At 36.5% G+C, this 13,732-nt stretch overlaps 2 protein-coding genes and 1 non-coding gene across 3 annotated transcripts in view; all 3 read right to left on the reverse strand.

The window, feature by feature from the left end:
* The window catches only part of LOC134851141 (uncharacterized), a 192,121-nt gene that overhangs the window by 67,299 nt on the left and 111,090 nt on the right, over nt 1-13,732 (reverse strand). The window lies entirely within an intron of this gene.
* The window catches only part of LOC134851140 (protein SEC13 homolog), a 120,888-nt gene continuing 111,077 nt past the window's right edge, over nt 3,922-13,732 (reverse strand). The window contains exons 2-7 of the mRNA XM_063867093.1: nt 13,310-13,563; nt 12,623-12,918; nt 11,418-11,566; nt 9,212-9,397; nt 4,379-4,534; nt 3,922-4,187 (exon numbers count right to left, since the gene is read on the reverse strand). Of these exons, the coding sequence (XP_063723163.1) occupies nt 4,116-4,187; nt 4,379-4,534; nt 9,212-9,397; nt 11,418-11,566; nt 12,623-12,918; nt 13,310-13,512 (1,062 nt within the window). The 5' untranslated portion in view covers nt 13,513-13,563 and the 3' untranslated portion in view covers nt 3,922-4,115. The remainder of the gene's footprint in view (nt 4,188-4,378; nt 4,535-9,211; nt 9,398-11,417; nt 11,567-12,622; nt 12,919-13,309; nt 13,564-13,732) is intronic.
* Nucleotides 9,747-9,864, reverse strand: LOC134852210 (U5 spliceosomal RNA). Its single transcript, XR_010164290.1, has one exon. It is a non-coding gene; the product is annotated as a U5 spliceosomal RNA (small nuclear RNA).

Consider the following 13,732-nt stretch of genomic DNA (forward strand, 5'->3'; position numbering starts at 1 on the left):
CCCAAACCAAGAAAAAAATATAGCTCCAGGAGAAAAAGAACCACTTCAAATCAGCTCTTAATTAGGCTTTGTTAGAAGTCGGCTAAAGAATATAGTGATCTCATTTTTACTAACCAAAACAATCAGTGGGATCAGTGTTTTGTTCTGCGCTTTTATTTATTGAACATTACAAAATCACAAAAGTGAAAATATTAAGTAAAAAGACCCCAATGTTGTTTTTCAAACAAAATAGGCTTCAGCAAGGTAATTATTTCAAAAAACTCATTTAACGAGTTTTTATTCACCGTAGAACAAACATGAAACTATCACAGTTATCGTCACAGAATGGCAAAAATAGCTTCTTTGTTTTATAACCGAAGGTGCGCTACTGTCATGTCGGTTGCTTGCTTCTTCTGTTTGGTACGTGTACTTTAGTGTACCGTTTACTATGTCTGCACCATTGCATGCATAGTCCATTTTGGGGTCACAACTGCCCCAGCAGTCTCTATTGTGCGCACATGCATAAAAGAATTGGGTATCTGTTATCAGAGGCAGTTTTGGGTTCTGGTCAAAAGGGTGGAACTTACATGCAAAATAGTTCTGCGGCCCGCAAAGGTAAATATTACAAGCAGCGACTTGTATTTTTTCCTGCAACATAAATCTCCGAAAGTTCGCAGCGGCTTCAAAGTCTGCTCCTAAATTACACGCATCGTAGGTAGCCCCGTGACCTTCATACTTGTAGTAATCACATGCATTTTGCATATGTTTGCTGAAGACTTTCTCTGCGACTTGTTCAGCTGTTAAGTCAGTGTCCCCGACTGTATCGATCATCATGCCATCGGGGACTGTAGGAGTTTTGCCTCTGAGATTGCACCACGCGAACAGAAACTGATCGACTTCGCCGTCCAGTGAGTCGTATCCCCACCTGATCTCAGACACGTTCGCCTCCCATCTCATCTTATTCATAGTTTCCCGAACATATTTCAACATTAGGCTATGAGGGGCAACAGCATTACGCAATAGTTGCATAAAAGATAAAATGACGAAACTTAGTTTCATTATGCTATTTTTTTAGTATATGAACAAAAAACTGTTCCTATAGCTTGGTTTCATAAATGTCAATGTCAGAAGTACCGTTAAAGTCAAGCTGAAAAAGTGACTTCTGAAAAGATACGTGAAAAAACGTCGTTACATATTGTGTTCATAATTTTATATTCCTGGTGCAATTGAGCAGGAAGCAAAGTTCTCATCTAACAGACTAGTCCAATAAATTTTAAGAAAATGATGCGATTTTATGAGAACAGCCATGGGTTTTCAGAGTTTCAGGTAGTCCCTAAAAATCAACAAAAGCTATGAAAAGTCTCGATTAAAATGTCAAGTCTGTAAATTTATAGCTTGATATCAACATGCCAACTGCTCTTGAAAAATAACTTACTTTTTAGAAGCGTTTCATATCTTCTGCACATAAAAAAGTTCATTAAAGCTTACTATTGAATTACAGTTTAAAAGGTTGCTGCTGAGTTTTGAAGTTTTGGACTTAAAAACTTACAGGCTCTTTATTAGAAAATGTATGATTGTCCAGTATTCCTTTTTGACGCTTCATCTGAGGAAAAATTCATTATTAAAGACTAATTGATTTTTTATTAAAATAATTAGCTAAGCCGCTTTAGGCTAAATATTTTCAACTTTCACATTCTTTATCTCGTAAACCAATTACGTAACATTAATAGTTTTTCACCAAGTGTTTATGTGAAACTTTTATTTTTATTGTGTATTCGAGCAAATAATAATATTGAAAAGGTCAGAAAAATGTAATCCATTCAAAACTAATATAGCATATCAGTTTATGGGAAATTCTTGTATCTCAAAGTAGAATTTTTTTAAAATTAAAATGTTAATTAGTGGCCTTGTTTTTTTAACGAGAACTGCCAATGAATTTTTCGCACGATTGTTACTTGGTAAGTCAAGTGAACAATTAAGTTCACTCGAATTGCGTCCGGTTTAACTTGTCGCCTCTCGTATTCAGTTCTCTTGTCACGAGAGGTTTCCCACCCGAATCAACTCTCTCACGCTAGTACTTTGACGCAATTCTAACATTCCCACCCACCATTTCCAACTGGTTCGCAAGTTGCCACACTTACCATCAGTATTGCACTGTTAACCCTGAAATTCAGTCGCCCAAATTTATCACTGCCAAATTTTCTGCCATTCTTCAGAGAACGAAAGCTCATATTATTTATTGGTATTTAAGAAGCTTAATTCAAGTAAATTAACCAATCGGTCAGATCGAAGCTATTTAGCACAAGTTGATCACAAATTTGCCTTCATTTCAAGTTAACCGCTGCTGTTTCAAAACTGATCCTATTTGGTTTATTGAATTGCACCAAAACTAAAAATAAGAATGAATGTCTCTAACCAATTTGCTATCCTCGCCATTCTATTGACTTCAACCTGGACCGTTTGGACAAAAAACGCAGTAGATCCTTGCACCTTCATGCATATGTAAGTAATTTTTCGTATTTTCAATTTCAGCCCAAAAAGTCAATATAAAATTTTGCTTGAGAGATTTTTTGATTAACTGAAGGATGTAAGCTATTGAATGACTAATACAACAATGCAAAAATCTCTTAACAGAAAAAAAGATGAAATTCCACATTTGAATAGACTATTTCTCTAAATCTATTTTCTCTTTCAGCTCTGACACAACTTCTGAAGGATCTGTAGCTGTTGCCAGACTTTCTTGCCCAATTTCGGGCAAACTGGAATGGATGTTCGCTTCTGGACACCTCGACCTCATCATTGCACCTAAATCCGACTCAACTGACCAGACCATCGAATTTTCGCAAGCTGAAACTAAGGTTTGCCTGCTGGTCGAGCCACCCAGCATTGACCAATCAGATTTGAGCAAGATGAGCATTAAAGCTTCAGGAACTTCCATATACCTTAACAGAGTCAACATTGAAAATGAGAGCTGCTTCAGTTTGGTTGACGGAGTACTGAGAATCCAATTGAAAAGTGACTTCGGTGCCTTTGACGAAAAGCACTTCACTGTCAAGTACCGAATCCTATGAAGTTATAACAGCCCATTCCAATCAGACAGATCAAACTCCTGTTCAAGTTCGGCAGAAGTTCATAGCAAAGTGACCTATTGTTGAAATCACTGACGACATCATTTCACGTCGGTGAATATCAACGTAAATCCGATCCAGTTTGCTTTGTTCAATGGAATTCAGATTACGCGTGCCTTGATTAAAGGGAATCAGATGCGTGGTTCATATAACGCCTATAAGCTGCCTCATCGGCCATTTGAGATCCATCGTGTGAAAACTGGAACTACCCAGCAGATCAGCTTAAAATGATAAATCGCTGTTCCTCACATGAAAATGCCGATTTGATTGGGGCGCCGGGTGCAAGTGCAGAGATAATTCTGGGATTTTGACTAGCACAAACAGCTTAAACTGACAGTTTGCCGTAAAGAAAATTAAATTGTACATTTAGATTAGTTAAATTTCTATTTTTTGTAGCAAAATTCTTTATATCAAATTAAATTAATTTCCTGACCAATATACTTGTTTCTTATATTATGCGCCCGTAAAATGAGTTTTTTAAAGTTAGTTCGGCAACCCCGAAGAGATTTTTTTTTTACAACTTTGACTTTCATAAACATTGGCAATGACTTTGTAAATGGCTGGTCAGCGCATATTCTTTTTTTCTTTGACAAAAGGGAGCCTTACAATCATTGCCAATTAATTTGTTTAAATTGATTCTTGGCGAAGTTTTCTCTCTCAAAAATTCTTTTTTTTACATTTGGCACCATTGGACCTAAATAATCATTGGAAATAATTGGTTTCGAGAGCAGACTCACAAAACGATTTGAGTTTTTTTTCTTCAACTTGTTTTTTCTTGCAAAAAGCCAGCTGTTGAAGCAAAGCCGAAGAAATATAAACGCGAAAAGAATCAAGAATTAAACTCATTGATAAATAACGCTCAAACTATCAGTCCAAATTACCAAGGTACAATTCAAGTTTTTGATCACACTCATTCCGTTTTCTTCCCATCCCCCTGCCTGAAACTCTGACCTCGGAGCACATACACGGTGATTCATTCCATCTGCTGACCTGATGCTCATTTTTTCTCTACTTGTCGGTTTTATTCACTTCGGATATCTTTTCCCACTTGTTGTCTTCTGTTTCTTTCCACAGAGTCACCTGATAAAATTTGGGAAATTGAGGTGGGTTATATTTTCTCCTCAAGTTTTTCTCATCTACTCTAACTTCCGATCGTCCATTTTGGAATCAGAACAATAGATAAAAACTATTTGTGAATAACAGTTGGCAGACGAAATACAAACATGAAAAGAACCGTTTTGAAAACCGTTAGAAATAACTTTATTAATAACCTCGTTGTCGCCACCAGACACTGCGAGTATGTTTCCAGTGAAGGACCAGCTGACATGCCAGACGACATCTGGGAACTGGTAGAGCTCATTCGACTGGTAGTACACACCCACTCCACTTGAACTAACCTCCTTCCTCCATATCTTCACTATACCATCCTGAAACGAAAGTTTCCATAAAAAGATGTATGCGTGCTTCAGATGACACGAAAAACGAATGTTGCTAAACATTAAAACCTCATAATAAATTCAATAATCATCAGCCAATCATAAAAAACAGCGAGTAAAAACCAGCTGTTTTTATGGAGTAAAAACAGCCGGTTGCACCATAAACGTTGACTGAGAAAGAGTTCGAATTTCATATCTTTAACCATCGCTTTGACTTACTCAAACTGATCCTTTTAAAAACTAAGAGAGTGATTCCCTAGTGCAAATTTGCTACGCAGACGAAATTTGTTATGGTTTCAGTAATTCATGAAAAACAAAGCTAAGCCGCTTGATGAAAAATGTTCTCAAAACAACCGTTTTTGCCGTCATTTTCGTTTCTTTTTAAACTTTTTGGGTCAAAAATTGATGAAGTTTTCTAAAGCGAAAAAAACCATCTCTTCAATTTTCAACGAGCTCTTAAAGGGGATTAAATCGCGCTTGCTCGTTAGTAACGCGCAACTAATCGCGAGTAAATTGTCCCGTATTGGTTAAATTGGCAATCTTCAAAACCCCATAATTTTACAATAAATTATCAAAGCTGATATATCTTTTTAAATTTGATCTCAGGGCAACTATACTTTTCGGAAAATATAAAAAATGGCTAGCTAGAAAATCGAAATTTGTCTGAAGCAAAAAAAACTCCGAGCAAAAAATTCTCACTTTCTACAAAAGTCGGAAGAACACTAGTCAATCGATTGTTTGAAACCTAAAACTGTATAATCATATCGGTTTTTAAAGACACCGGGAAACATCTATGCGGAGTTTCTTACTCAAAGTTGAAGCTACAACTTCGCAAAAACAAGCAAGCAAGTGGCAAAGAGGAACTTGAAATGCACAAAACACAAAATCTGGGTGTAATAAATGGAAACATAATATACTAAGGCCACCACACGAACTTTGCATGCAATAAATTGGAAATTACAAAACTGAATTTTGAATAAATCATGCATTAAAAAATTCAAGCGTGAGAGAGCTCCCAGGAAACTAACCGAAAGTAAATGATATTTTCAAAAACTATCAAAAACAATCAAATTTCTACCAGGGGATTCAATCTCGCTTGCGCATTAGAAACGCAACAATTTTATCTTTATTGGCCAAATTAGCAACCTTCAAACAAAAAAGATCACAATTGAGATATCTTTTTAAATTTGAGCTCAGGAAAACAATATCTTTTCTGATATAGAAAAAAAATCGTGAAAAATGGCTAGCTGAAAAGCCGATATTCGTCAGGAGTAAAAAAAACACTCCGAGCACAATTATTCCGTTCTTTTTTCAAAAGTCCAACATTAATTCAATCGATTTTCAAAAGCCTATAACTGTGAATCATATCGGTTTTTAAAGACACCGGAAACATTTTCTTTACAGGCGAAGCTGCAGCTTGGCAAACACAAGCAAGCAAGTGGTACAAAGAGCTTTACATGCACAAAAACACTCTTGTAAACAACAATAGCCGATTACTGTGCAGGTATCACAGAATGTTCAGACCATAGTCTAAAAATACATAAAAAAAAAATTTTTTTTTCAACTTAGTGCCGTTTTTTCTCCGTGATGCCATAAAATGATCAGATCGAAAAACCGAAACTTGACAAAATTCGACAATCATAGTAAGATAGGCAATTTGGACAACAGTTTTGTAGAAAAAAAAACTACGAAAATATTTAACAAAATTTAAAGTTTTTAATTCCCAAATGGCGTTAAAAAACTCCAAAAACTTGTTTAACTGAGTGAAAAAAGTTCCCATGGACTGAGTCAAGCAAAAATAAGCTATTGTAAGCCTGCTCTCTCGCATTAATAGCTCGAATTTAGACTAAAAGCCAACAACTTTAGACCTGTTTTTATCGATACTGGGACAACTTTTCGAAAAATTTTTAATGTCGTTCGAATCACGACTGAATTATGATATCACTCGACCCGCTCCCACAATCATTTGTGGTAGCAAATTTTGCGCGGAAAACAAAAAGAAAAAAAATAACACAACTCTAATACAAAGTTCCTCGCCATTTTTAAATAATCGGAACAAAAACTAAGGCAACCACACAAACTTTGCATGCAATAACTTGGAACTTTTATTTCCAAATTGAGTATAAATCATGCACTTCAGAAAATTCGCGAGTACAGATATGCATGTAAGCATCATGCATATAGTAATGCATTTAGAAAAATTCTCGAGTACAAACGACTGAAAGAGCTTTAATATGACATACCACTCTACCCACTCCCACAGTTATTTGTGGTACCAGATTTTTCGTGGAAAACAAAAAAAAATTAACAAAACTCACTCGAATACAAAGTTCCTCACCATTTTTAAACAATCGGAACAAAAACTAAGGCAACCACACAAACTTTGCATGCAAAAACTTGGACCGCTTTTTTCCAAATTGAGTATTAGACATGGATTTACGAAAATTCGCGAGTACAGATAAGCGTATAGGAACCATGCAGATGAATCATGCATTTAGGAAAATTCTCGAGTACCAACGACTGAAAGAGCTTTAATATGACATACCACTCAACCCACTCCCACAGTTATTTGTGGTACCAGATTTTTCGTGGGAAACAAAGAAAAAAAACTAACAAAACTCACTCGAATACAAAGTTCCTCACCATTTTTAAACAAGTATTTAAATGAGTATTAGACATGCATTTACGAAAATTCGCGAGTACAGATATGCGTATAGGAACCATGCAGATAAATCATGCAATTGGGAAAATTCGCAAGTACAAATGACTGAAAGGGCTTTAATATAATATATGACTCGACCCACTCCCAGTTGTTTGTGGTACCAGATTTTGCGTGGAAAACATAAAGAAAAAACTAGCATACTCGAATACAAAGTTCCTACCCATTTTCAGATGGCCGGAACAAAAACTAAAGCCACCACACTAACTTTGCATGCAATAACTTGGAACGTTTATTTCCAAATTGAGTATAAATCATGCATTTCAGAAAACTACCAAGAAACTAACCGGATCAATAAAGTAAAAACAGTGCCTCAACAATTTTCATTTTATTGCTTCATTGATTGCTTCAACAATTTAAATAACTTGCCTCACTTGTACTAAGTTTGAGAAGAGGTCTTGAAACGATCAATCGGTGTCTATTAACTTAATAGTTGTATTTGATTCTAATAAGTGTGACATGTTACCCCTCTGCTACACTAAATTTTTAAAAGGACCAATCTATCACATTTGTACCATGTCGCCAAACACATTAATCAAGACAAATTCTGAAACGGAATTTCTATTATTATACTGTTCTATGAAGCAAATAGCTTTTCGGTTAATTTGTTGAATTTAAAAAGAATCAGCTGTGTTAAATTATTAGTTATCTAACTTCACACCATGTGCTAAAGATTTGACAACATGCATGAGCTCAAATTGCCATCAAAATTAGAGCACTACTATTTAGGACTTAGTTTGAAAACAAAAGTAACTGTGTACTATCACACTACGCCTCGCATGTTTAAGCACAGAGTCAAATCAGAGCTTCAGGACACAAAAAAGCCAAAAAAAATTTGAAATCAAAACAATGAAGCACACTTAATTTATAAACACATTAAAAACAATTCTCCGTAATTCGAAACATAAAAATAGTAATCAGACAGTTGAAAAAGAGTAAGCGAACACAGGAAAACAGAAAAAATAATAATGACTAATGACAAGAAGAATTAAGATAATTGACAGTAAGAAATAGAATAATTTATGACGGACTTTTTTGATAAAATTTGAGAAAACTGGATCAATAGGTAGTTTTTTATTCCACTGGAAAACCTGATAATTAAATTCCATTATCAAAATTAGAAGTCGATCGGGTTTTTCTCAACCTTTACACTTTTGCTCTTCGATGGTGTAGTTTGCCTTACGTTTAACAAAGGAAATAAACTGAACTTATAAAAAAAAATAGCGAACAGCGAAAAAATTTGAGCCTGAACAAATTTCAAGTATTTTACAGAAAAAAAAAACCAAAAAAAAAAATCATCAGCACCTATATAATTATTTCGAGTGGAAAACTTTCTAAAAAACGGAATTGAAACCTTCATTGAAACCTACATAGCAATAGATGCCAGTTTTTGGAACTCATGTAAAATAGGCAATTTGAAGCAAAACTAACAAAAAAAAATAGAAAACATGTTTCTTTAAAAAACTGAATGCTTTTTCCAAAGTTAGAAGGCAAAAAAATCTATGAATTACTTAAGTTCATCACGTTAAATTTATCTAAATTTATTATACAAAAATTATTATACTACTTTAAGAAGAAAATACACATACTTCTTTCATCAGAAACACGTTCAAAAGAAAAAAAGCTTGAAATTGACCAAAAATTAGAAAACATTTAAGAAACTAATTAATTGGGAAAAAACGATAGCTAAGACTTTAACTTTTCACTGCAAAACTTTTCTTTATACAAAAAATTGAGTGTAGGGATGAAAATAATAGACTTATTTTTTCAGTATTTATGTTTAAAATAGAGTTATTTGATTACAAAAACATTAATATCAAGTCAGTAGCTACAATGATAATTTGAGGAAAAAAAAGAAACATTTTAGGGTCAGTCGGCAGGGGGTCGAGGCCCTGAGGGGAGGGGTTGTCCCCCCCCCCCCCCAAATCCGCTTTTGATAACAAGCCAACCTGTGAGCAGGAGGCTATGGTGGAGAGAGGCAGTCCGACTGAGGGTGCCCATGCCACATCCCTCACCCAGTCCCTGTGGCCATGCAGCGTCTCCTCCAACACCCACGAGCAACTGCTGTCCTCGTTGTAGCTCCAGATCTTCACCAAGTTATCACACCCACCAGTCACAAACGTCTTCTGGTAGCTCTACACACACGCATGCACACACAATACATGGAGGTTTTTGGAACTGAGAGGCTATCCATGCAATTTGGAAAATCCATCGCATTAGCTTTGAGGTTCTGGCCCTTACGAATAATTTTCCTCTTAAACTAATTAAGTGAACGATCATCTAAAATTAAATTGCAAATTGAAGCAGCAAAGCCAATATGCCGAATACTGATTGATCTGCAACAGGGCGATTTTAAGCCAAGTTATCTTCACATTTTCTGTAAAATGGTGAGCGATCTTACGATCCGGCTACATATCGCGAACTTTATTCAACTTACAGAAAATGTCTGCAACAAGACTCAAAATCTATGATTCAGTTGATATGACCCCACTCGAAAGTAAGGTTGGGAAAAAGAGATATTGTCTCAATTAGACCCCCTGCCCGGATTTCCATAGAAAAAGACGATGGAAGTACACGATATCTGGCAGTGGGTCTAGAGTGTTAACACATCAACAACGTCCACGATTGCATCGTAGAATTAGAACAATATTTTATTTAATTCAAGAAACTTAGCGCGAACAAACCTTTTGCAAAATTCCATTCGACAAAGCTCCTTTGAACACCTAATAAACGCTATCCTTAAATTTCAACACGAAACTCTCCGCCATCCCGAAAAGCGTATAAGAAATGAAATGCATATATTATACAATATCTATATTCCGATTGTTTTGGAGTGTATTTACATTGGACCCCCTGACAAGATCTGCATGAACAAATAATTGCATGCATTTGTTATTGTAGCTACGCCGAGTCGAGATACATGTAGCTACTATGGAGACCATTCCGTCGATCAAGGAAAAGTGCCTGAAAACTAAAGATAGAACCAGCACACATTGACAGCGATGACGGAACCCAAGAATCTCGACAACAGCCCCAAAATTTTATTGATTATCCAGATAAGCAAGTTGTGTGAATATCTTCAAGTGAGTTGACATGGCGGCCTAAAAAATAAATCTGTTGCTTATGTTGGAGGGGATATCAGTCGATATTGCTTTTGGAAGAGTGATTGAGTGCCTGTTTTTTTTGTTCCAACTTTCGAACAAAACGGAATATGTATTTAGTCAGTCAATTTTCAGCGATCGAAATAATAGATTTCAACAAAAAAATTTATACCCCATTAAAGATATCGTGTCCCTGAACCCATATGTAAAAAAGATATTTTACCTCCGACCATTTTAGCAAAGTTCTGGGAGTTTGAAAATTGCCCATTGGGCTATGCCCTGGACTAATTTATGCGCGCATTGAAGATTTCATTTATAATGCTGAAAGCGTAACTCAAACTATTTATGCGTGAGAAATTATCCCGCGCAACAAAATCCTTCCAGATTGATTTGAGGCTAGCTAATCGGTCGTATTAATTTCCTACGACTCATTTCACACTTGATAACTTAATTGTTCCCAAAAATTATTCTTTATGGATTAAGGCGCAGTCGGAACATGCAAGGAGTTTTCCTTATATACGAGCGAGAAGTCTTGTTGTCTTAATAATAATAATAATTCGACAGCGATTGATTAGATGAAGGGAGTGTCAATTGCCACTCCTCGAATCGATCATGTAATCTGGAACTATTTAATCAGTTTATCACAACAATTAATAAATTTTTTCAGGCAATTCCATTAAGAGTATTAATAAATCACGCCAAAAATTTTACTGCCTAGGAGAGCACCATTGGACCTACAGGTCCGTTCACAGGTGTCTCAGTTTCCTTCATCGTTGTACTCTAACTTTGAAATGCATAATGGCGGCTGTTAAGAACTCACGTCAAAGTTTGACCTTGCTTGATATTTTCACTTATATGTACTCTCAGATCTTGTTAACTATTACCTTCCCTGAGGTATCTTGTAACGAATTTGCCCCCTCATTATAAAAAAATTGAACAGTTAAGCATATACGAATATTGTACCTTGTAATGAAATTTCCTCCCCCTTTTGCAAAGAGGGGAGAATCGTTTTCAATATCAGTACTCTCTCTTCCACAGTCTTTCTCTGACTAACCTCGAAGGATGCATCGTTGGACAGGAGAGCGGAGGGAGGGACAGATGGTCCCCAGCTGATGGCATTGCATCCCCCCTGATGACAGTTGGCTATCCTCTTCACTTCCGGCTGCTGCTGACCCCCCTCACCAGTCCCACTGCTACTCACACCTGCTCACAGGATGAACAAATAAAAATACAAGAACAGTAATGTTCAGCTATTTAGGAAGAAGGGAGAACCATTGCCGTTTCCCTGCTTAACAACTACATGCATTTTTAATGGTACTTCCTTTGGACTGAGAATAGTTGCTGTCTCTTCCAACATCTTCTGCAATGGTCTCTGCCCACTGCCTGCAGGAGACAAAAACTCTCCTCAACTAGGAAAAATAACCAAAAAAGTTGCATATAAATCTTAAGCACGTCTTGAATCACAATCAGTTGTATAAAAATCATGACAGGGAATTAAATTGAGACAACTTTGGCTATTCAATATCATCTGATTCTATGGATGACCATATCATGAAAATATTTCTAATTTAGGACATAATGGGCTCATATTATCTTCAAAAAATATTAAGCAAGTTTGTCTACTCGAAGCACTGACATCAATATGATTAACATGCTGGGATGTAATGAGCGACAATTAACGCGGGATGCTGCGATGCTATAGTGATGGCATGCTGCTTGTTATGAATGCCTCCAAATGCTGGGACTACAAGTGCTATGACTAGATCCGCACGCTATTCTGTCAGTTCGAACACTTGCCACATTGGTCAAATTTGACTGACTGGTTCAACGGGTCATTTAACAGGTTAAAAAATCCCAATCAGATGTGAGAACTCAGTATACAACACAACTTGACCTCAATTTAACAAAGTTTATCATCATGATTTTTCAGGATTCGCAAAATGGATTACCCAGATCTACTTAAATATCCCCCCCCCTCCCTCGCCCCCTAGTAACCAAATATCCAACCTTAAAACGACTTACCCAGCACTTAAACATATACGAATTTTCAACCTAATAACAAATCTTCCTCTTTAGTGTTAGAGGACAGGTGGGAATAGTTACATAGATCCGCATGTACAAATTGATCAATCCCGATCGGGGTGTTAAAGAATCGAACAAAACTAGAAGTTCTACTGGTCAATTCTATTTCTACTTGATCACCGTTCATTGGTAAAATACTGAAACTTAGTTTTACTGAAACCACCGATTAAACATTACCTGTGTAATCGATAACCGACGCAGATCCATCCGATGAGCAAGCAGCTAACACCAGACCCAGCTCGTGAGGGGCCCAGATGATGGAATTAACTGACGACTTATGCTGGTCGTACTCGTGGAATTTAGTCCAGGTGGAGTTAGTCGCACTATTGGAGGGATTGGAGGACAGGGTTCCTCCTGATGTTACTACGGGGCTTTCCTTCCACAGGATGACCTTTCGGTCGTATGAACAGGAGGCTAAGAGGGATCCGAACTTGGGGTGGGCCCAGCAGACTTGCCACACAGGACCATCATGGCTGAAAATAACTTGCTACAATTACACACACACACACACATCTAACGAAGTCACCTATCATCAGCCTTCGTTTAAAACTTCAATGTTTTATCGTTAATATTGAAAAAAAAAATTAAATATAATGCAAGCACTACTAAAAGATTTGGTTCATTAAAACAAATAAGAACAAAGGCCCATTTCCAATGCTAATTAATAACAAAAAATTAATTCCGAAAGAAAAACTGCTCTTAAACTACTGTTTCACATAGCTGAAAAAGAATTATAGAGATTTACGCAATTTAACGTTAATTATATCGATTAAGAATTTTTCAACAATTAGATACAAAGTTAACGTAAATTATTGAAATGTTTCTAAGAAAATCGGAGAAAAAAAGGACAAAAATAGCACTAACCCATCCAATATGGCGATGAGTCTATGCTGCTGTTTGTAGTCTGAAGATGAGGACGTTGAGTTCGAATGACCAGTACCAGATGACTCCACTTGGTATATGCGCACTGTCCTGTCTGAGGAACAGGTGGCCACTCTGCGACCAGGGAAGTCAAACTGCGCGTCATGGATCATGTCCGAGTGCAACGTGTCTATTATGGTCACCATTCTGATGGATACAATCAGGTCAAACAGAAGAACAACACTCAATCAGACACTATCTGAAAAAAACTGATTCGATTTAGAAGAAATTTTGTATTAGCTTGATACGCAGGCGAAGCCGAGCCTCGCACTACTTGCGATACAAAAATATATATGCAACACAAGCAAATTTTTCCATATTAACCACGACCCATTCGCGAATACACATAACTTAAAGTTCATCAAT

The sequence above is a fragment of the Symsagittifera roscoffensis genome, chromosome 7 (genome assembly GCF_963678635.1).
Source record: "Symsagittifera roscoffensis chromosome 7, txSymRosc1.1, whole genome shotgun sequence".
Lineage (NCBI taxonomy): Eukaryota > Metazoa > Xenacoelomorpha > Acoela > Convolutidae > Symsagittifera > Symsagittifera roscoffensis.